This window comes from Triturus cristatus, chromosome 4_2, assembly GCF_964204655.1.
Source record: "Triturus cristatus chromosome 4_2, aTriCri1.1, whole genome shotgun sequence".
NCBI lineage: Eukaryota > Metazoa > Chordata > Amphibia > Caudata > Salamandridae > Triturus > Triturus cristatus.
Genome location: NC_140586.1, coordinates 731,223,303 through 731,248,307, shown reverse-complemented (window position 1 = coordinate 731,248,307; position 25,005 = coordinate 731,223,303). Strand labels below are relative to the sequence as shown.

The 25,005-nt window shown below is 47.1% G+C and overlaps 1 protein-coding gene across 1 annotated transcript in view; it reads right to left on the bottom strand.

The window, feature by feature from the left end:
* The window catches only part of CC2D1B (coiled-coil and C2 domain containing 1B), a 654,195-nt gene that overhangs the window by 391,852 nt on the left and 237,338 nt on the right, over window positions 1–25,005 (bottom strand). Inside the window, exons 12-13 of the mRNA XM_085602619.1 lie at window positions 14,717–14,789; window positions 11,638–11,762 (exon numbers count right to left, since the gene is read on the bottom strand). Coding sequence (XP_085458745.1) covers window positions 11,638–11,762; window positions 14,717–14,789 — 198 coding nt within the window. The remainder of the gene's footprint in view (window positions 1–11,637; window positions 11,763–14,716; window positions 14,790–25,005) is intronic.

Genomic DNA, 25,005 nt, shown 5'->3' with positions numbered 1-25,005 from the left:
TCCAACTTCGACACCGGCAAGCTTCATCTCGGCCCTCATTACCCTTGCTCTCACTAACAACTATTTTATGTACAAAACCACCATCTACCACCAGGTACAAGGGACCAGCATGGGGAGCACTTTTGCGCCGAGCTTGGCGGGACTGTACATGTCACACTTTGAGGCCAACCACATCTTCACAGACGCCAACCCATTTCATCGACATATGGTCACCTGGAAACGGTATATAGACGATGTGCTGATCCTATGGAGAGGACAGGCATCTAAGACAATAAAATTCTTTGAGTGGATCAACAATCTGGACCCCCATTTACGCTTCACCATGACTTCCAGTGACGAGAAAATCCCCTTCCTGGACTTATTGATCCAACTAGAAAATGGGATACTTCACACCAGCACGTACAAAAAAGAGACTGACTGCAACAGCCTCCTGAGCTTTAAGAGCCACCACCCTAAAGCTCTACGGGAGAACCTACCCTATGGCCAATTTCTCAGGATCAGGCGAAATTGCAGCAAACTACAGGATTTTGAGAGACAAGCCTACACCCTATCTGACAATCTGGCGAAGAGGCACTATCCAGTAAAAGTAATTAACCAAGCCAAAAAACGGGCTAGAAACAACACTCGTGAGGGCCTCCTGGAAACAAGAGAGCCCGAGACCAACAACGTGATCACCTGCGTCACAACCTTTACCCCCCTCTCCAACAAAATTAAAAAAATCATCAACCGCAACTGGAAAATCATCAATAGTGATACACTTAACATCCCAGCACCTCGGTTTGCCTTCAAAAGAACCAGCAATTTGAGAGACCAACTGATCAATACACGGCCACGCCAGAAACCAGCGAGAATAGAGAACACTCTCTGGGATTTGCCAGCAGTCAAGGGGCACTACCCGTGTGGCTCATGCAGTGCTTGCACCACGACACGACACACGAAAGTCTTAGAAATTGGCGAGCTGAAGTGGGAACAAAGGAAGCACACGAATTGTAACACCACAAATTGTGTATACTTGATCTCGTGTCCCTGCGAACTTTACTATGTAGGCATGACCACCAGACCTATCAAAACTAGGATCAGCGAACACAAAAGTACCATCAGACGAGCGCGCGCAGCCACAAAACTGACAAACCACTTTCTGGAAAAAGGACACCCGTGCGAAGCGATCCAATGGACCATTCTGGAATCCAACAATAACTGGAGTAGTGAGTCGCTCTTTAGGCGTGAACAACGCTGGGTGCACCGTCTGCACACAGACACCCAGGGGCTTAATGACGATATCCCATGGACTGAGCTCTGACATTGACACTGTTGTGTGCATGTACTATGTGTAAACCGCTCTACACCAGCCTGAAGCAACATAACTGAATAATTAGTGTGTCACATTAGCGTTTAGGTGCACTGCTCAATTGAAAACATTAGCCTGCAACGGATGTGAACTTTCACACCTTTTACACCCGTGAGCAAGTTCACATATGCCCCCGCCCACATACCATCACCTCCTCGACCCGGGCAATCTTACAGGATGGGCAGACAATGTCACACCCATGTTTTGCCACTTTTTTGTGATCTGATCTTTGGCTCCTGGCTTTACATTTTGTAAACAAGGCCCGCATGCGCTAGTAACTAACACACACCACGCATGCGCCAAAAGCACCTCCTCACGCATGCTCAAGAGAACACTGGAAACATCTTAGTTCACCGCGCATGCGCAGCTCCGGCCTCTCATGACCTTCCGTGCCGTCAGAACCGGAAACAGGTACCTCCTTCAATCACGGGGCTCAGTCTTTAAATACAATGGGGAAGGCAAACAACATTCACCTTCGAGCAGGCGTCAGGACCGGGCAGGTTTCCAGTGCCGTCACCTGAGCAACCCCCCTAGATGGTGTGGGCCTCCTACGCCGCTTTTTAAACTCAAGGAGCAACTCCAGCTCCTACTTTAGGTAAGATTACTCTAAATGCACCTTTCTGTGTTGTAACTACGATTCGAGTTGGACATACAACACACGTGCCTACTTGACTCTCCCAGTGGATGACACGCCGGGTGAGCCCGTTGCACAGCCAGGTTGGAGGTGTCTGGGCCCCGCGGGGTACAGCAGTTTACCTATCGAACCTCTAGCTGGGTTCTGTGACCGCCACCGGGGCCCGGGACCAACCACATCTTGACTAGCATGGGACCACACCCACGCCTCCTCGCTCCTATAGAAATCTGAGAATAGCCTGGGCTTCAGGGTGCACGACATTATGACTGTCTCATTGTAAAAGTGTGATCTCTCAGGATCACTATGTACTTATGCGGACCGACAAGGCCAGTCCGCATATGTCTTTAACTTCTGCATTTCTCCTTCTTTTATCTTCCCTTTGATCTAGGTCTAAGTCAAAGGGGGCATAACATACCTCTCCCTGCAGACACCACCTGTTTAGGAGACACTAAACCCCCTTTATTGCCGAGTGGGAGGGCGATATTTTACCCCCCGCCACTACACATAGTCTGGGCACCTCTCCCCACACTATTCACCTCTACTGGTCCTGATGAAGCGCCCCGGATCTTTTTGACCACCACTAGGCGCGAAACATGTCGACCATTTGACCTGTACCTTTAGTTACTACTAAACACATCACGTTTTAATTAGTAACACTTTTGCCACGTATTTTAATGTACCAAGGGTACCTTCTTATTAAACTAGCTTCCCTGGTAACCCTTAGGTATTTTTATTCCTGCACACACCACTAGCACCACTGACCTTGGTACTTCCCCTCCACATACCCGCATACACCAAACGGCAGCGCTCTTAAAAGATCTCCGCTAAAGAGACCCTTCGGGGGACCCGTAGGGCATTGCACCGCCGGCCCGACGAGGAGCACCGCCCGATGATGAAGCATGACATCCCTCGGGATGTGTGAGGGCAACATGAGACACTCATGCTGTCTCCCCCCTTCCTAAGTACCCCACCCTAGACCTCTATCATATAGATCCTTCTCTTTACTTTCTCTCTGTTGAGGTACGGTCTGGGTTGATTTTCAATCAGACCGACCCTGGAACAGTGCCTTACAGTAATTACTCAATTGACTTTACGGAGCACAGGCACTGGACCACTAACTTGCTCCTGGTCCCCCCCCTCCCTCCTTTTTTGGATACAGTATTTAGCACGGCGGATCAGCCGAGGGACCCTCTCTTTCACCTGTCTTTCCCCCCTTTTTTCTTCTCCCTCTCCTTTCTTTCCTCTTCCTCTCCCACTCCCTTTTCCACTCCCTGAACCTTACTCTCCCCGAGACATGTCTTTTTCAACCCTGGGGGAGAACCTAGGCCTCAGCTACGGTGAGGACATTGTGGCTGAAATCCTGAGAACTCCATCACTCTTAGATGGTGATGGCAACACAGCAGGGACCAGCGCACAAGGCGACTGGAATACCCTTACTTCTCTCAAAAAACTTCAGGTTAAGACCGCTCTTCACGGTTCTATTATGACCGAATACCTCAGAGCAAACTCAGCACCTAACGGATTGTTGGTCCGCACGGCACCAAGGATCTTTTTGGAAGACCTTATATTCAGACGCGAATGGAGCCAAATTGCATGGAAATGCACTCGAGATTGGATCATTTTGATCATCAGTACCGCAAAACGGTTGTCGGATGCCTTGATTGTCAAAATTAATATAGCTGAGAACGGCCTAAAAACCAGTATCAGCCTTTCTGCATATAAAACTCGCTTAGCAGAAATAAACTCAGAAATCTCTGACCACCGAGATTACCTGCTTAACCAGAAGATAAACAAACTACAAAAGGACCTGAAGAGATTCGATAGGGAGAAAATCTATCCCTATACAAAAGAGGATTACCAACCCACAGAGACCGACACAATCTCTGACGATGGATCTTCCACGTCCAACCGTTCAGGTCACTCTTCGGGTAGCAACTCGAGTAACAATAGCTGGGGTCGTCGTTCCAACCCACAGGGTCTATTACCACCACCACTAGGGCCACCACCTTTTTATGGTTTCCCGCCCCAACCATTCCCACAACACGGACCCATGTGGTACCCACCATACAACCCACTACAACAGGGTTTTCAGCAACCGTTCCTCCATAACCCTCCTCCACCTTTTCAGAACAGAGGCAGGGGCAGAGGCAGAGGAAGAAGAAGAGGGAACAAACAGGTACATTGGCAAGATCCGGACAACCAACAGAGAACAACGAGAAGCATGGCACAACACCAACAAAAAAACTGATCGTCAACCTGTCTTCGAGACCTCTGAGCACCGACGAGACCACAGCCTTGGAACTAGGACTTGGGTTTGTGCCCACCCCACAGGAGGATAACTTCAGAACCAACGAGGAACTGCATCAACTGTTTCGCAAAGTGAGACTGAGGGCCTTTTTCAAAGACAACCAAACACAGACTGAGGACGACACTGGCCTGAGACCTCCGTCGAAATTCACCCCCAGCGCTGGTATGGTCCCACACGAGGTCCTCACTTTCGAAAAAGCTGTCCTCAAGGAGGTTAACCGACTAGAACCTCCTAACGCCTACAACAACTTCCCCAAAAAACTACGGAGGGCGGTGACCACCCTTCAGAATGATGACTCCATCATAATAAAACCTGCGGACAAAGGGGGAGCCACTGTGATCCTCGACATACAGGATTATGAGAAGGAGTGCTTGCGCCAACTCAACAACACTGAGTACTACGAGATTCTAGAGACCGATCCTACTTCAAGGCTACTGAATCAGATCAGGACCATGGTCAACGAAGCAGCCACAGAGGGATGGATCACCTCAAAAGAAGCAGCCTTTCTGGTGAATTCGTCTCCTAGGATGCCCTACTTCTACCTTCTACCTAAAATTCATAAGGGGGTTACCCCTTGCCCCGGCCGTCCGATCGTGTCAGGGATAGGCTCCCTTCTGGAACCCTTGAGTCAGTTCAGTGACTTCTTTTTGCGCCCTTTGGTCCAGGCCACTCCAGCTTACCTCAAAGACACCAGAGATGTGCTCAACCTCATCCAAACCATCAATGATGAAAACACTGAGGAAATCAACTTACTGCTCACATTGGATGTGGAAGCACTGTATACAAATATCCCGCAGGAAGCAACCATCGAAGTGGTAAGCAGTCTGTTACATAACTCAGAACTTCCAACTTCGACACCGGCAAGCTTCATCTCGGCCCTCATTACCCTTGCTCTCACTAACAACTATTTTATGTACAAAACCACCATCTACCACCAGGTACAAGGGACCAGCATGGGGAGCACTTTTGCGCCGAGCTTGGCGGGACTGTACATGTCACACTTTGAGGCCAACCACATCTTCACAGACGCCAACCCATTTCATCGACATATGGTCACCTGGAAACGGTATATAGACGATGTGCTGATCCTATGGAGAGGACAGGCATCTAAGACAATAAAATTCTTTGAGTGGATCAACAATCTGGACCCCCATTTACGCTTCACCATGACTTCCAGTGACGAGAAAATCCCCTTCCTGGACTTATTGATCCAACTAGAAAATGGGATACTTCACACCAGCACGTACAAAAAAGAGACTGACTGCAACAGCCTCCTGAGCTTTAAGAGCCACCACCCTAAAGCTCTACGGGAGAACCTACCCTATGGCCAATTTCTCAGGATCAGGCGAAATTGCAGCAAACTACAGGATTTTGAGAGACAAGCCTACACCCTATCTGACAATCTGGCGAAGAGGCACTATCCAGTAAAAGTAATTAACCAAGCCAAAAAACGGGCTAGAAACAACACTCGTGAGGGCCTCCTGGAAACAAGAGAGCCCGAGACCAACAACGTGATCACCTGCGTCACAACCTTTACCCCCCTCTCCAACAAAATTAAAAAAATCATCAACCGCAACTGGAAAATCATCAATAGTGATACACTTAACATCCCAGCACCTCGGTTTGCCTTCAAAAGAACCAGCAATTTGAGAGACCAACTGATCAATACACGGCCACGCCAGAAACCAGCGAGAATAGAGAACACTCTCTGGGATTTGCCAGCAGTCAAGGGGCACTACCCGTGTGGCTCATGCAGTGCTTGCACCACGACACGACACACGAAAGTCTTAGAAATTGGCGAGCTGAAGTGGGAACAAAGGAAGCACACGAATTGTAACACCACAAATTGTGTATACTTGATCTCGTGTCCCTGCGAACTTTACTATGTAGGCATGACCACCAGACCTATCAAAACTAGGATCAGCGAACACAAAAGTACCATCAGACGAGCGCGCGCAGCCACAAAACTGACAAACCACTTTCTGGAAAAAGGACACCCGTGCGAAGCGATCCAATGGACCATTCTGGAATCCAACAATAACTGGAGTAGTGAGTCGCTCTTTAGGCGTGAACAACGCTGGGTGCACCGTCTGCACACAGACACCCAGGGGCTTAATGACGATATCCCATGGACTGAGCTCTGACATTGACACTGTTGTGTGCATGTACTATGTGTAAACCGCTCTACACCAGCCTGAAGCAACATAACTGAATAATTAGTGTGTCACATTAGCGTTTAGGTGCACTGCTCAATTGAAAACATTAGCCTGCAACGGATGTGAACTTTCACACCTTTTACACCCGTGAGCAAGTTCACATATGCCCCCGCCCACATACCATCACCTCCTCGACCCGGGCAATCTTACAGGATGGGCAGACAATGTCACACCCATGTTTTGCCACTTTTTTGTGATCTGATCTTTGGCTCCTGGCTTTACATTTTGTAAACAAGGCCCGCATGCGCTAGTAACTAACACACACCACGCATGCGCCAAAAGCACCTCCTCACGCATGCTCAAGAGAACACTGGAAACATCTTAGTTCACCGCGCATGCGCAGCTCCGGCCTCTCATGACCTTCCGTGCCGTCAGAACCGGAAACAGGTACCTCCTTCAATCACGGGGCTCAGTCTTTAAATACAATGGGGAAGGCAAACAACATTCACCTTCGAGCAGGCGTCAGGACCGGGCAGGTTTCCAGTGCCGTCACCTGAGCAACCCCCCTAGATGGTGTGGGCCTCCTACGCCGCTTTTTAAACTCAAGGAGCAACTCCAGCTCCTACTTTAGGTAAGATTACTCTAAATGCACCTTTCTGTGTTGTAACTACGATTCGAGTTGGACATACAACACACGTGCCTACTTGACTCTCCCAGTGGATGACACGCCGGGTGAGCCCGTTGCACAGCCAGGTTGGAGGTGTCTGGGCCCCGCGGGGTACAGCAGTTTACCTATCGAACCTCTAGCTGGGTTCTGTGACCGCCACCGGGGCCCGGGACCAACCACATCTTGACTAGCATGGGACCACACCCACGCCTCCTCGCTCCTATAGAAATCTGAGAATAGCCTGGGCTTCAGGGTGCACGACATTATGACTGTCTCATTGTAAAAGTGTGATCTCTCAGGATCACTATGTACTTATGCGGACCGACAAGGCCAGTCCGCATATGTCTTTAACTTCTGCATTTCTCCTTCTTTTATCTTCCCTTTGATCTAGGTCTAAGTCAAAGGGGGCATAACATACCTCTCCCTGCAGACACCACCTGTTTAGGAGACACTAAACCCCCCCCCTTTATTGCCGAGTGGGAGGGCGATATTTTACCCCCCGCCACTACACATAGTCTGGGCACCTCTCCCCACACTATTCACCTCTACTGGTCCTGATGAAGCGCCCCGGATCTTTTTGACCACCACTAGGCGCGAAACATGTCGACCATTTGACCTGTACCTTTAGTTACTACTAAACACATCACGTTTTAATTAGTAACACTTTTGCCACGTATTTTAATGTACCAAGGGTACCTTCTTATTAAACTAGCTTCCCTGGTAACCCTTAGGTATTTTTATTCCTGCACACACCACTAGCACCACTGACCTTGGTACTTCCCCTCCACATACCCGCATACACCAAACGGCAGCGCTCTTAAAAGATCTCCGCTAAAGAGACCCTTCGGGGGACCCGTAGGGCATTGCACCGCCGGCCCGACGAGGAGCACCGCCCGATGATGAAGCATGACATCCCTCGGGATGTGTGAGGGCAACATGAGACACTCATGCTGTCTCCCCCCTTCCTAAGTACCCCACCCTAGACCTCTATCATATAGATCCTTCTCTTTACTTTCTCTCTGTTGAGGTACGGTCTGGGTTGATTTTCAATCAGACCGACCCTGGAACAGTGCCTTACAGTAATTACTCAATTGACTTTACGGAGCACAGGCACTGGACCACTAACTTGCTCCTGGTCCCCCCCCTCCCTCCTTTTTTGGATACAGTCTTGAGGGCCACCATGTCCCAGGATGTTTCCTTACTTTATGTTAGATATATCCCCTGGAAGTTCCTCTAATGGTAGTTTTACTCGCTGCCCATAGTTCACCCGACGAATTTACCGTGCCTTGGTTCTGTGTAAAGTAGTTGTCTGTTTCAAGGAGATGAATTCTCCGCATTTCACGTCTCTCAGGTTCCATGCATGAGGCACCATATGGACCTAAGGGATCCTCCATTATCTCCAAGGGTCACCATTGCTGGAGAGTGGTCCAAAATGCCCCTGGGGTGAATATTGCCCAAGGTTATATGTAACATGTCGATTGCCTGGAGCAGTATGAGGTCAATGGAGTGACTTGTGAGCTCCAAATGCGTGGGTGTATTCCTCGACCTGGGTGTTCCAAGTCCTCCAGCTGTCACCCAGACCCAGTGAGTCCATCCAGTCTTTTAGTTTCTTGGACCCTGTCAGACGGTTGCTGATGGGGGACCTGTGGTTTCTATGTCAGGGTCTGGGATGGAACTGAAGTCACCTCCCATGACAGTCATCCCCTGGGAAAGTCCCAAGACGGCAGCTATCAGGGCGTTCAGAGTTGTGATTTGCAATTGGCAGTGGCACATATACACTAAGGATATTGTATTGTCTTTTTTCGAGGATCCATTCTACCCCACAAAACTATCCATTGGGTCTGAGATTGCTGATGTACACGTCATAGGCAGGATTCTGTGTAGTAGAAACGCTACTTCTCTTGATTTTTGGATGAACCCGGCATGATAGTCATATGACTGCCATATGCGTATCTCCTCAGGAATGAGAACCATCAAATGGGTTTCTTGGAGCATAGGGACTAGAGGCTGGAAGCGTTTGGCATATCTGAGAAATGCTGTCCACTTGATGTTCATGTTCCAGGACATGACAAACAGTTTTGTCATCTGGAGAAGTGGGAGCGTATGTATCGATCAACCCTGAGTGGGCTCATCTTTGTGTGCAAGGGTGTGGGTCCCCGGTGTACCAAATAAGGGTGGTTTGTGCGGATGGGGTTGGTGCAGACAACAATAAACATATAACAGTTGCCTCTTCCACCCCAACTCCCCTCTCCCCCATACTTGACCCTAGAAGCATATGCTGCCCCATAACTTCCCCTTAACCAATTAATCAGTTTTATGGGCATAAGAGGCAGACCTCTTCCTTTAGTTCGGATTTTCTGGGTGTACAACCGCCACTGAGCGCTTGGCGGGGGGGGGGGTTGGGGGGGGAGGTCGTATTGCCTCAGATCTCCTCGTCCCCTCCATCTGGTCTGTGTCCCGCCACAGCTCTTCACAAAACTCCCAAGTACTGCAGCTGGACGGGTTCTCATTCCAAAGTGCTTCTAATCCAGGCACACCCTGGCATGTGGGGCGTACCTTTGAGGCCGGAGGGGTCCCCATGCCTCAGGGACATCTGTACACGTGATTTCGGTGTACTGTCCAACTCCAAGGATCTGGAGGAGTATCAGGCCCGGGTACAATTTCTCTGGGAGCAAAGTTTCCTCCTGGTGCTAGATCTCGCTGGGCAACTGCACTCACCGGTTCTTCTTATTTTTTATATGAGGCAGTGGAAAAACAGCTAGCCAATTTTCTGGTTGAGTAAAGACTCCAAAGTCCCTTTTGGCACAAACGACTTGAAAAAGGGGCCATTGTGGAAGCAAGTTAAAGAACCTCTTTAAAAACATAGAAACCAGAGGACCTTAAGCAATAATTTCTTTTGAGGGGCACAGCAAAAAGCAAAATGTGATGATATCTACAGTGTTAAAGACTTATAGTATTACCCACAAAAAAGGCAAAATCTAGAGTATTTGGCATCAAACAGTGCAAACAGCAAAAGATGACAAGTTGCAGCAACGTACAAACACAGCTTTAGCAGAAGGTCTACTCGTTTCTAACATCACATCCATTATATCATCCTAAAAGCAGCAACTTCCAGTATGGTGAGTAAGTTATAATGCACCGGTGACTCCCAAGAAATGGCCACATGTCCCCCAGAGGCTTTCAGAGTAAGAAATTTGTGGAGCAAACCTTTTCACACTTCAAGTTGAGGATGGTCATGAAAAGAGCTACTTGTGAATTCCGCACTAGAAGACCACTTCAAGCACTGGAGGATTCATCTCCCACTTGTGGATTGCCTGGGTCAAAAGGATCAGTTAGTCTGCTTACAAACTATCTGTCGCTGCCGGAGGAGCTGCCCATATACTAACCCTGTGGTCTAATCCCTAAAACATGCTCTCCTCTGCACTCTTTCACAACTGTTTCAGCCACACCACTCTTAATTATATAAAGCATAAATAATGGTGTTTCTTTTAGGGTCTGCACATTCCTTTTAGGGTCTGCACAGTCCCCTTCAAGGCAGATGGTGGGAAAGTCAGAAAGCGCAGCTTGATTACCTGAAGGTCCAGTGGGTTATCACAATATGGAGGAATATAGAAGCCCATTTCCAATTAAAAACAATACATGATTATACAACATACTAGCAAGCGCTTGTTTTTTTACCTTTTACAAACATTTAGTTGCAAAACAGAGAGGGTATCATAGCTTTTGTCTTTACATAGCATTCTTGGACCTAATAACACTTTTTAAAAATAAGGATACAGCCGCCATAATCATTTCATTTTCCAGAGATTGTAACTTCAAGTAAGCAATTCTGCATTGTCTTAAACCCAAGTTTTTTAAAATTGGAATTAAAAACCTTTTCCTAGGTAATGTATAAAATGTACAAAATAAGATGGTATGTATCGTAGATTGGTTTGAGATGTCATCGCATGGACAGGGAAGTAAATTTCGTGACCAATCATTAACTTCTGGTAAAGTAATCATTCTATGTAATATTCCAAGACGAATGAGAGTTAAAAGCATATGGTCAAAGCTTCCCAGCACCTGTATCAAGTAGGGCTGTATTCCTGAACAAGTTAGCATCATTTGGTTATCCATAACAGTTATTTTTCCTCTTTCTTTGTGCCATCTCTTGTTCTCTAAATAGGTCAGACACTCTATTTTTAGTGCCTTTCTTGAAAAAGATACCATACTCTCCGGTGCCTCATAATATTCAGGGTGGACAATTTCGTTAGCCATTTCTTTAATATAGGAATATATGGCTAATTTTTATCATATCAGTAATAAAAGGCAAACTAGGTTCGGGGGGGCAGATAAAATTTGCGGTTGAATTTGGTACTGCCAACAGATAACGCATAAATGCATTTTCACAACGTTGTCGGTTTTGTACCTCCACAAATCCCCATGTGCCTGCCCCATACACAGCTGTTGAAAGGCATTTTGATTTGTAGATAGCTAATAACTCAGGGATAGGTCGGCTATATATATATTTACAGTAAAACAAACCTCATCTTCATCGTCATCTTCATCTTCCTTAACATCAGCATTGGCTAGTTTAGAAGCAGCTTCCAAAACTCCAGCAATCGTACTCTCACTTTCGGAGTGCTCCATGCCCGGTATGGGAGGAAACCCTGATTAACAATACAAGTTAGTGATGCAATTAATAATACTCAAAAATATGAATTACTCACTGTTACAAAGCACATTTATAATAACAATGTAATATCTTTATTTCAAAAATAAAAATAGAAAAGGGCCTTCATCTCTGCAAGTAGATTTTACCCTGCTCTCACATTGTGCATGACCAGCAGGCAATGCTTTCCGACCATTTTCTACTGTTGACAACAGCCCAAAGTAGATACTACATTTAAACATGTGACAACCAATGAATGTGTTACCAGTTCCATTTAAGTCCTGTTTCTTTGTAACCATCTTTTTCCGATACTAAGGGCGATCTCCTAAGTACCTTTTTATTTTACTTAATTTGACAACCTCCATTGAAGTGTTTCTATTACTGTTTTCTAGGAGAGTGTGATACAGCATGCAAGCAGCATGACCCTTTGACCCCCCCCCCCATCCCCCACACACTTCTTTGTTTCTACCAGGCCTGAAGACATACAAGGTAAACAGAATGTGTGTCCACTGTGAGAAGGTGTGCGTGTCCCCCCACAGTATCAGACAATGTAGCAAGAGAAGCATGAAGTTATGCTACAGTGAAGGCAGGGCAACTGCCTCAGAAGTCAATCTTCGACAGTCAAGCCAGCCTTGGGCTACAGACACCCATTCAGCATCAGCAGCAGAGGATGATAAGAATGATGTGCAGCTTTACATGGAGAGCAGCAGTGCATTTATTCCTCCAGACACAGCGGAGGTCTGTGATACAGCACGTTGGATCAGGGACCTTGCAATAGCTCAGAGAATGAGAGCCCTGCAGATACCCAAAGAGAGCAGGATTACATTTTAGATGCTATCTTGAAACATACAATTAAAAACTAAATCATAATGGAGGCCTAGCTCAGGAGGGTCAAGGATTGCCTGGTGACTCAGTGAGGGACAGTTCCTGCAGTGACACCTGAGTCTTTAGAGTCTAAACCCATAATAATTTGTAGTGGGGCAAGAACACTAGCAGGACAGTGATAATGCCACAGCAAGGAACATATGAACATTCAATTAACAAAGTAATGCAAGCGAAGAGTCCACAGTACATTCTATGTTAGAACTTAATGATGGGACCAAACAGCAGTGACAATTATCAGCATAGGTTCAGATGACTTGAGAGTGTGAAGCAAAGAGATCAAGAGCAGGAACTTGTGGCAATATCAGGGTTCTAGATGGTTTTCTCCCATGCAAGGCAGAACCTCTGACAGAATATGCAATTCACTGAAATGGATGAACCACCTAACAGGGCACAAAGAAAACAGCAGTTGCATAACCTCATCCACTCACATGGACGAAATTTAAAACGAAGGGGACAAAGTGCAGGATGATCCTGAGGAAGTTAGGCTTGATAAACAAATGAGATTCAGGTACATCTAGTTGAGCTGCCAGATACAATGACTTCTCCACAGGGGACAAATGCCATAAGAACACAAAAACCACTTAAGTGGAACTTGAACAAAAATGTTAGGGAATCCCAACAAAGACTTTTAGATCAATGCCTAGAAAGGATGATTTCTCACAAAGCAGAGACCCTCGTTGGAAGAGGGAATGTACTGTCAGATTGGCAATCTCATAACTTTCCAGATGGACATATGGAGGATATCTGGGGGCACTTGGACCTCACAGGACTTTTGTGATCAGAAGTTGAGTTCATCCGGGAGTACTGGGGTCAAGCTAATATGCAGCATTACAGACGGAAAGAGACAGACTATAAGCACTTTGTGAAGTCAAAAATTTGTATTTATTCATACTTTAATGGCTACTAAAGGAGGAGGTAGTGAGGAAACAAGTATCTGTGAAGGTGATTCGTTGTTTACTCTCATGAAATAGGATGAAAGATGTACAAGCCTTCAAGATCAGGACCAGGGCACTGATGCGGGAAGGGTAGTGTTTGTTCGGCAGATGATGAAAACTAACAAGTACAGTGTTTTCTTTCAGCCTTCTTATGTAATCAAACCAATGCATGGTGAAGTGATTAAATGCATATGAGGAAGGGACAACAGAACTATAGTACCACACATAGTTACAACGTTTAATCTGTTTAAAAGAAATGTATATCCGCGGTCTTCAATCACAATAGCCAGATGGATCAAGTGAGTGACGCAGCAGTTCAGAATCGATTACTTTCAGGTTCAGGGAACACTCGACCAGCAGTGCAAAGACATCCAAATTTCTAGAGATGTGAGCCATATTTAAAGATGTTCAAGGCTGCAGATTTATCTGCACATTTTACTCTCTTGAGTGGTATGACCTCAAGCCTATAGGCTAGTGGTAAATAAGCTTTGAATTAAGCATGATCAGCACCTTTTGGTTCATGATTTTTTTTTTAACTATTGAGAAGGAGATTTAAAGGTTCTAATAAAGGCAAGGACACACAGATTAATTCACCCAAATGCAATCTGATGTTTATGGTGGTTCTGAACGCATAGATTTTGAAGAAGGAAAATAGCTTTTTTTCAATTGAAACTATCCTGTGTATCCGATAAGAGCTTTGATATTTATCAAGTTTGGAGAAAGAAAAGGTACATTGAATTTAGATATGTTAAGGGTAGGATAGGGTAGAAAGACTGCCTTCAGCTGATGAGCGGAATGAAGTTCAATCTGTTCTTGATTAAAGAAAGAGGGCTAAAGAAATGAAACAGAAGAACTTATAAGGTACATAGAGGCACATAGGTGATATGTCACGTTTAACAAACTCAGATATGTTAAGGGTAGGATAGGGTAGAAAGACTGCCTTCAGCTGATGAGCGGAATGAAGTTCAATCTGTTCTTGATTAAAGAAAGAGGGCTAAATAAAGGAAAAAGAAGAACTTATAAGGTACATAGAGGCACATAGGTGATAATATGTCACGTTTAACAAACTCAATGTAATATTTGTACTGGACATGCAAGAACTTTTTGATACAAGTGTTTATTACGCACTTACCAGGCGGTATTGGCAACTCTTCGAAATTCACTTTTCTCCCAGCTTTCTGAGCCCTGATTGCATCCTGATATTGCTGCAATTAAAAGGTATTTTACAATCAGACTCTGAAAAATGGCCTTTCTTAAAAAATTATAATAGCCAATACAATTGCAGTTCATGGAAATTATAGACATGCCTTGTCCAATTCTTTGTGAGTTCACATTTAGTTTTATTTCCCTTCTACATCTAGTTTAATTTTTGCAATAACTTTATTTAAAGGTTTTTGTCGACGGGAAAGAAGTCAACATTACAGTCACTTGCAAAGAATAATAGCATTAATGCAGGATGTTGAACATTAAATAAATCTCATCCCAACAAACATTTGAATTTCTAAATACAAGAACTTACATAAAAAATAGCACAAAATCAAACATCAGGCATTCATTGCCAGAGACAAGTGACACGTCCTATATTTGATCATATGATATGGGACGCGGTACCCCTTCACATGGAAGATTTCGGCCCCTGGGAACCCATGCCCCAAGGCCTGCATTTGTAAAAGGTGGGTGCCCTGGTGCCCAACCAGGGCACCCACCATACTCCTATAGGAGGCTGCGGGGGAGACCCGCGGCCCCAGCCGGCTCTCCACATGCAGTGGGAGCAGGCATTACTCCTGCCCACAGGGAGCAGCTACTAATGCTGCTCCCTTCAAGCGGGAGCAGTATTTTGACCTGTTTCCCTGCCCGCATCAGTGTGGGCAGGCAAACAGATCAAAAGTCTGCTCCCAGCAGGTGGGAGCATTTTCAAAACTCCCGTCTGCAGTGAGCGGATGTGGCGTTTGCTACCACTTGGACTGGCTGTACATCTACAAGACAGATAGGCCAACATTCACGGTCCCCTTCTAGGTCTGTAATTTTATGTCTGTATTTTTTAAGTTTCCTATTCATCCTCCTCCCTCCTGTCCCCCCATGTTAGGAATTGTGGTTCATAATCTGTGTTTGTTGCACCTATCAGGATTTGTCGTTTAGATTTTTCTTGAATCGTTCATATTTCTTGCCTCTGTTCCTAGTCTCAGTTTTCCTTTGAACTCTGGTATTATCCTCTTTTTATCCTCCTCTCAATTTTTTATATTTTTATCTTATTATCTCGCTCTAATCTCTCCTCTCTTTACTCTACTTTACATCTCTCTTGTTTGCTCACATATCTTCACTTACCTGTCAGCGATCGGTTTTCTACCCCTTAGTAGAGAACTATGCTTATTCTTCTTCTTTTCTAGTTTGATGATTATCTGATTCATTTCTCTTCTTTGATTCTCTTTCAGGAGGAAAGGAAGGGATCTCAATTATGCACCTGTGACCAAGGGATCCCTACCCTTTTCTTCTTGACATCCTCGTGTTGCATTGCATCTCCCAGATAAGATAACTTCACACATTTTAACTGTAAAAAAACCTTTTTGTTTTATAATTATTTTGCACTAATATGAGGTTAGAAGTGGGGTGTATGATGTATCATGAAATGCATGTTGTCCTTACATTTTCCTCCGCTCCTGCACCTGTTAGCTTGCAACATTTGGCCAGCATGCGCAGGATATTGTGTTTTTATGCAATAACCTCACATGTTGTCTTCCAATGGATTTGCCACAAGTGCTTCTTACACCGTTTAATTGTCTGTTGGGGGAAACCACGGCTCACACAGCCGTCCCACTGAGGAATGCTGCCACTAGGGTATGATTAATCTCAAGTACACTTTCCCATGCTGTTGTGGCTGGCAGAGCTACACCTGGTTTTTCACAGGGCTTGTATGCCACTCATAGCCGAGGAGACATGACACCCTCTGGACATTGGCCCATCTACTCAAGTGCGCCAGTTGGCAACACAAGGTGGACCAGAGGACATATGTACCATCGGGAGAGTCTCCTATGAGGCCCTCCAATTGTTATTACCACTACTCACATAGACTTCCTTTTTAACATTGCCACATTAGTGACCTCAAGCACACGTTCTCATGCTGGCCATGACTGGCGTGTCGTACGGCATAAGTACTAATTTGAACCATGGGGACATGACACCACCCGGCACGTGCCCGTGTACGCACCCTACAGGTGGGTAGTGGGAGCAATCTACCCTTGGACATTCAGGACTATGCGGACCACAATGCAATGGGTGGATCCACTATTACCAGAGCAGCTGCCCGTTGACTCTTGCACTTACGGGAGTTATTTATGTAATTTTCATCAGTAACATGCCAGTATGAGCTGCATTTCAGCACTTGGCATAGTAGGGAGTCCGCTATTCATCCGGAGTCTTACACGCAATAACACATTTCCGTGAAGAACTTGCTTTATGAGACCAGTGTCCAGGGTGATCAACACCCAGTGTGCGCTGTGTATAAGACAACAACTGTTTATTCACTACAATAGCAACTATTTGACTGTCTATATCACTCTGTATTACTTTTGTACCACATTTGTATGAATACGACACTCTTTCTACATGGCGGCCATACTTACATGGTTTTTGATGATTAGTCCTATGTCTATGTTAATTAAGGAAGTGTATGTAAGGAAGTGCATTCTGTAACTCAGTTTGTGTGATCTTGGGTCAAAACGTGTCACAGAGGGTTTATGAAGGTGAATAAACCCCCTTCCATTCAATCAATCAATCAGAGGTTTATAGGGCGCGCTACTCACCTGTGAGGGTCTCAAGGTGCTGGGTGGGGGGATGGAGGGCGGAGGGGGGGGGGGGGGGGGGAAGAGACAGCTCTGGGTTAGTCGAATAGCCAGGTCTTGAGGTCCTTCCTGAATGCGTGGAGGGTTGGGGAGCGTCTGATGCTGATCGGGAGGTCGTTCCAGGTTTTTGCTGCAATGTAGGAGAAAGCTCTTCTGCCGGCTGTGCTTCTGCGGATGCAGGGGGCCTCTGTCAGGGCGAGGTCGGAGGAGCGGAGGTTTCTCTTGGGAATGTGGAAACATACTCGGTCGTTGAGGTATTTGGGTCCGATGTTGTTGAGGGATTTGTAGGCGTGGGTGAGGAGCTTGAACGTGACTCTTCTCAACGTGGAGCCAGTGGAGGCTTTGTAGGCTGCTACGTTTCTCATTCCTTCTTGGAAGTGGAGTCTGGTGATTTCTGGGTTCTTGGTGAGGGAGAGGATGAGTTGAGTGTCGTCGGCATAGCATACGATGCGAAGCCCGTGGTGTCTGACGATGGCGGCGATAGGGGGCCATGTAGGAGGGCAGAGCTCAGGTGCTCTTCGGTGACCTTACTCCAGTTCCGTTGTGGTGGGCGTGGGGCGGTCTTGGGTGCGGTGGTGGTGTTGAACGTGAAGTGGACGCAGTGGTGGTCCGTCCAGGGGTGCTAAGTGGTGTGGCTTAAGTGGATGTTAGAGCTCCCTGAGAAGATGGGGTCGAGGGTGAGGCCCGCTCTGTGGGTGGGAGTGCTGACGAGCTGTTTCAGTCCTAGGTTGGCGAGGTTCTCGAGGAGTGTGGCGGAGTTGGGATCCTGGCTGTTTTCAAGGTGGAAGTTGAGGCCCCCAAGCAGGATATAGTTCGCGGAGGTGATGGCGTGGGGTGCGGCGAGCTCAGCGACAGTTGATGTAGGCTGTGCGCGGGGACCAGGCGGTCTGTAGATGAGGGTGCCGCATAGTGTGGTCCTGTGGTTGGTCTAGATCTGGAAGTGGAGGTTTACCGATTTGGATTGGGGGTTGCTCGTGCTGGATGCGGAGAGCCGGAGGGGGGCCTTGTGTGTGATGGCGATCCCTCCTCCCTCCTCCCGGGCGGTGTGGGCAGTCTTTTCTCTGGATGTTGTAGCCGTTTGGAATTGCTGTAGCGATGTCGAGGGCGGAGGTGGTGTTGGTCCAAGTTTCTGTGAAAAACACGAAGTCGGGCAGGAAGGTGTCGATCAGGTCCCAGATCTCTACTGCGTGTTGGGAGGAGGATGCATGTCAGGGTTTTGGTGGGCTGTTCTGTCGTCGGCTCCTCGGCGCGAGTAGGAGTCTCATTGGCAGTGAAAGATCTTCGGCAGTGTCCGCACGAGAACTGTCCCTGGGTAGTGTTGGGCGAGGTTCTAATGCAGTCTGCGTGGCACCCAGGGTTGAGTGCATGGAGGGTGGATGAGTCGTAGCGATGGGGACCAGGAGAACCAGGGTTCCTGGCGCAGGTCGCGGTCGGACGCAGACGGGCTTGCCCTATGAGTGCCTTTGGCCTGCCAGCAGCGCGCCTGCTGAGCGCGTCCACTGAGCGACCACGCAGAGGTCGCCATTTAAAGGGGAGGGGGGCAGGAGTAGAGGTGGAGGCGGGAGTGGGGCTGGGTCAGGGGGCAGGGCTGGTGGAGAGCAGGAGTGGCGGAGCAGGAAGCGCTGAGGCGCTAACAGAAGCAGTACAATGCTGGGAGCATTGATTGGAGTTTCTGAGTTTTTGTCCTGAGAGAGCGTCTTTATTGGAACTTTGTATTGGAGATAAATATATATATATATTCACTTAAAAAACCATAGGTTTCACACATGTTATAGTTAGCTGGACATTTCACTCGTAAAAAACCATTGAAATTCCCCCGTTATAGTTAGTGCAGGCAACTATAACTCACGCGACCGCAATCCTCTGCTGATGACGTCAGATATTACATCACTGTATTTAGACACTTATTTACCCATGTCTTCTTCCATTAATCTTTAGCTACATATATTACAAATATTTATTTTTCATAAAGACACATATGTCATCAGTGATGTAATATCTGACGTCATCAGCAGAGGATTGTGGTCGCGTGAGTTATAGTTGCCTGCACTAACTATAACGGGGGAATTTCATTGGTTTTTTACGAGTGAAATGTCCAGCTAACTATAACGTGTGAAACCTATGGTTTTTTAAGTGAATTTGCAAGGTTTTTTAAATGCTAATTCGTAACTATAACGTGTGTGAAACCTATGGTTTTTTCAGTGAATTTGTACGGTTTTTTAAATGCTAAGTTATGTATTTATTATTATTTTTTTCCATGTTTTTCACCGTGCGCGCACCGTGAAATTATTTATTTTTTTTAAAATCGCGAGGTGCGCGCACCGTGCGCTGCGCGCACCGTGCGCGCTCTGTTGGCCCTCGTTGCGCTGCGCGCACCGAGCGCCCACGGTTCGCAGTTCGTGCCGTGCGCACACGGTGCGCGCACCTCGCGATTTAAAAAAATATATAAAATTGTTTTTTTCTCCCGTGGGGGTCCTTCTGTGACCCCCTGACCAAGGCTAGGGGGGTCAGGAACTGTCCACTCTGCCCCCTTTTCACGTTCTCCACCTTTTTTTTTTCACCCCCTCAGACTGCGAGAGACAAAATGGCGGCCGACACTTCCTGGTTTCGACCGATTCGAATGTTTACCGACATCTAACTACCAATCAGAATTGCGCTATTTGCTATTTGCTACAAATTCGACATAAAGGTACAGTTCCGCAAAAACAATAGATGGAACTACAGTGGAGCCAATTACTCATACAGATACAGTAGGATAATTCATTGGAAATCACGGGGAGGGGGCATCATCTCAGTCGAAATTATGGGGTGGAACACAAATACTGCCACGGTATTCATTCCAGGGGTCCCATATCTTGGACCATTTCCGGGGGCAGCCTCGGGCCATGTATACCGTCTTTTCCCTCAGCATACACCAATCAAGGTCCTTCTTCCAGTCTGTGATTGTGGGTGTATGTGAGCCCCCACCCCAGAGCTGAGCAATGTTCCTCTTGGCAACCATGTAGCCGAGTATGACCCACTGTGTAGTGTGAGTGGTGAGGTCAGTGGGCTCCCAAATGTTAAGGAGGCATCTGTGCGCTTCTGGCCTAATCTCAACCTCCAACGTTTCACTCATCACTTCGTGCATCTTCCACCAGTATTCCTGAATTGGCTCACAGTGCCATTTTATGTTCATGAATGTGCCCATTTGGATGCATCCCCGCCTGCAAGACCCATCCGTTGGCCCACCCATGTGTATTTATTGGGGACCTGTAATGTAAATTCTGTGCAGGATCTTCAGTTGCACTAAGAGGAGACGTGCCGGGATCGCAACAGTTTTGGGGGAGGAGACTGCTGTTTGACAGTCTTCGTCGTCTAATTCAATACCATCTCCGGCCCACTTTTCTCGTAGTGAACGCAGAGGATCTTCCATATTATTTATGAGTTTTCGATAGGTGAGGGAGATGGCCTTTTCAGGTAAATGGCCATCGAGTAGTCTGTCTTCTAGTGGGGATGAATCTGGAGGAGAGGAGTTTTGGGGCAACACTGATTGTAATGCGTGTCGGACTTGCAGGTATCGGAAACGCTCCGAGTCTGCCAATTCGTATTGACGCTGGAGGGCGTCGAAGGGCTTCACGCCCCCTGTGTCCCAAAGGTCTTTAATATGTGATATACCTATTAATTCCCATTTGTCAAAGCCCTTTGAGTTCCCCAGGTCTCCTAAGTCCTGTGAATCCCACAGGGGTGTAGCGAGAGTTAATCTATGGTGCCAACCGAGTGACTTGGTCGCGGAATGCCCGATTTTAACTGCGTGATTGGTAGGACCAGTAAGTGGATACCGGCCCGGTTTGATGTATAGTGCTCGATTGTAAGCCCCGTTTGGGAGAAGCCATCGATCCATGTTGAACCCTGGGTCGTCAAGGCGGCCGTATGTACCGTGGTTTATGGCTGCAAGGTGCGCAGCCCAGTAATATTTTTTAATGTTGGGCAATCCTATCCCTCCATCATACCAATTGAGCGTGAGTTTTTGTAAAGCAATATGTGGTTTCCCGTGCCATAGAAGGTCCCGCTGGAGCCCTTCTATTTCTTTGAAATATGAGTTTGGGACAGGGTCAGCCGAGTTTTTTAATGCGTATAGGAAGTGGGGCAGAGACATCATTTTAAAAAGGGCCGCCTTGCCCAACAGTGAGAGCGGGAGTGACTTCCAATTTGTGATGTCTCGTCTGAGCCTTTGCAGTGGGGGGGGAACGAGGTTACGGGCATATCGAAGGTAGTGATCAAGGGAGATTAATATATCCAGGTACTTGAAGCCTTCTGTGACTATCGGTATCGGGCAGTTTTGGGGTATCGGAGGAGGACCTCCAAAGAGGACATATAGGAGAGTATTTTGCCAATTGATACGAAACCCGGAATATCTGCCAAAAATGGCCAGAATATCGAAAACAGCGATCAGGGATCTCCTGGGAGATGTGAGATACAAAAGGACATCGTCAGCGTATAAAGAAATACGGTCCTCCCAGTCTGAAGACCACTGCATTCCACGAATTACTGGGTCTCTGCGGATCCATGCTGCAAGGGGCTCAAGGGCCAGTGCGAATAGTAAGGGAGAGAGGGGACATCCCTGACGAGTCCCTCGGCTGAGTAAAAGGCCTCCTATTTTTTGTTATTAACGACTACTTGAGCCATAGGTTCACTATATAACAGACGCACCCATCGGCTAAATCTTTGCCCAAATCCCAGTTTTGTGAGCACGGCAAACAGATAAGGCCACTCTATCGTATCAAAAGCCATAGTGGCATCCAGAGAGACTATGATTGCCTCTTCCCGTATGGTCGGTGCCCTACCCAGAACCCCGTCAACACTGCGTAGATTTAAAACAGTGTTTCTTCTTGGCATAAATCCTGATTGATCAGGGTGTATTAGGTCCCCTATTACTTTGATCAACCTATTAGCGAGTACTTTAGCGAGGACTTTAGGTTCTGCATTCAAAAGTGAAATAGGGCAGTAGGAGGCGCAGTCTGTTTTGGTTTTCCCTTCCTTGTAGATTGTGACAATGGTTGCAATTCTCTAATCTAGGGGCAGCGATCCCTGTTCAAGGCTGTCCTCGTACATAGCTTTTAGGTATGGGGCTAATCTATCTGGCCGGAGCTTGTAGAGTTTGATGGGGATACCGTTTGGGCCAAGGACCTTGCCCGAGTGTAGTGCTCGTATCGCGAGCGCTTTTTCGTCAGCGGTGAGGTCACTGTCCATAAATACTCGGTCAGCGTTAGAGAACGTAGGGAGGGAGATGTCTCTCAGGAGATCCGAGGAGTCATCCTCAGTGTACGGTGCCACCGAGCTGTAAACATTACGAAAGTGCTCTGCAAACTGGTTAACTAGGTCTTGGGGGTCTGTTATGGGAGACATGTTGGTGTCCTTAAGCTCCGGGACGAGCCTACTAGCGTGCTCCTTTTTATCGAGCCAGGCGATTAGTTTTCCAGCCTGGTCTCCCCAGTCGAAGATCCAACCCAGTCTGTCTTGTCCCATTGTTTTGGCACGGTCAGTGACCAGCGCTCGGTATTCGTGCTGACGTAGACGGAGTGTGTGGAGGACTTCAGGAGTGATGTCGGAATATATGTTTTGTTCAAGACGATAGATCTCTTGTTCAACGTCAGAGATGTCTTATTTTGTCTTTTTGGATCCCGCTATTAGGGAGAGGGCCTGACCCCGGACAACTGTTTTAAAGGCTTCACACAGAGTCTGTGGAGAGTCAACGGTGTGTTCGTTCTCCGAGAACTAGTTTTCTACAGATTTGATTAGGACTTTGCGTATTTGGGGATTGTTGAGGTACCATGGATTGATAGGGGCAACTCGTCCTATTTGTGTGTGGTCTAGGACTATGTGGACCCATAGTGGGGAATGATCAGAAATACCCCTAGCTAGATGCCGGATCTCATGAATATTTGTGACCTGCGGAGCAGGGACAATTATGTAGTCCAGATGGGAGAGGCTATTATGTGCTCCGGAGTGAAAGGTGTGTTGAATTTTGTCCGGGTTGTATGTTCTCCATCCATCCACTAACCCCATTGCTTCCAAGAAACTGGAAAAAGAGTGTGGAGTGTGAGGTAATGTGCAAGGGGGGTGTCTGTCTAGTGAGCCAGATAGTACTGAGTTAATGTCTCCGCCAAGCACTAGGTGCCCATCAGGTAGTGCTAGCAGTATATTGCTGAGATCAGTAAATGTTGTGGCTTGTAAGCCTGGTGGTGAGTACACCGACATGAAGGTAATGGTTCGACCCTCCCAAGTGCCTGTGATCTCGACATATCTGCCTCGGTCATCCGTCCAGGTGGACGTGAGTGACAGGGGGAATGATCTTTTTTGCATGATGCCTACACCCCTTGAGTTAGACGTAAAACCCGCGTGTGCGACCATTGAGTAGCCCCACCTATGCATAGCCTTGCATGTGTTACCGACCAAGTGAGTTTTCTGAAGCAACACAATGTCTGGCGCCAATCTCTTGACATATTGTAATACCACACATGGCTTAATCTTGTCCCCCATCCCGATAACATTCCAACTTAAGATTTTGATTTCTTTGTTCCACTGTACACCCATTGATATCTAAGTAGAGTGTAATAACTTTTACCATAAACAGGGACTGTACTGTCGAAACAAAACAAAAAATAACAAACAAATAAAAGCAACCCCTCCCAACAACCGCCCACCCTGCTCCCCTGCACTCTGGGCTCAGAACTGCCTATAGATATCAAATGCAGAGTGCCTGTCGCCCAACAACTTACTAAAAGAAGATACCGGGGGGAGGCCTAAGCACCGTGTCGACCCTCTTCCCTACTGTTGCAAACTACAGGTGCTTCTGGTCTTACTGAGTCGAAGTACAATCTATCAATTACTTCAGTGCACAAGCTAACATGCCGACGTACCAGGCGCCAACAGTCTGTTAGTGATAGTCAATTTATGGGATGGACAGACAACGTCTTCCACTCGTCCAACCAATCAGATGCCACCTCTGGTAGATCGAAGAAGCGAGTCTTTCCATCGGCCTCGATTCGTAGACGAGCTGGGAAGAGCATGGCGTATTTAAGACCCTTTTCACGCAGCCTCCGTTTGACATCTAGGAATGAGCATCGAGTATCTGCACGGCTTGAGTAAAATCGGGAAAGAAGGCGATTTCTGAGTTGTCTAGTTTGATTGGAGGAGCGACCCTGGCGGCTTGTAGTAAGATTGTGTCTCTGTCCCTATAATTTAACAATCGGGCCAGTATTGGGCAGGTGGGGGGCTCCCAGCCTCGGGCGACCCCCGGGCACCCTGTGAGCTCTTTCAATCACAAACAGATTGGACAGGCCCTTCGGTTGAAGTTTCGTCGTGATCAGGTTTTCGACGAATAGATCAGTGGCGGGACCTTCCGATTTCTCCGGCACACCAAGAATACGGATGTTATTGCACCTCGTGCGTCCCTCATAATCATCCAGCTTGTCTTCTGCGAACTTACGGTACGCCTGGAGCTCCTGAATTTCAGTCTGTAGATGCGAGGTATCTTCCACATGGCTGGTAGTGGTGAGTTCCAGTTGCTTGACTTATTCCCTGTATTTGGTAAGGTCAGCCC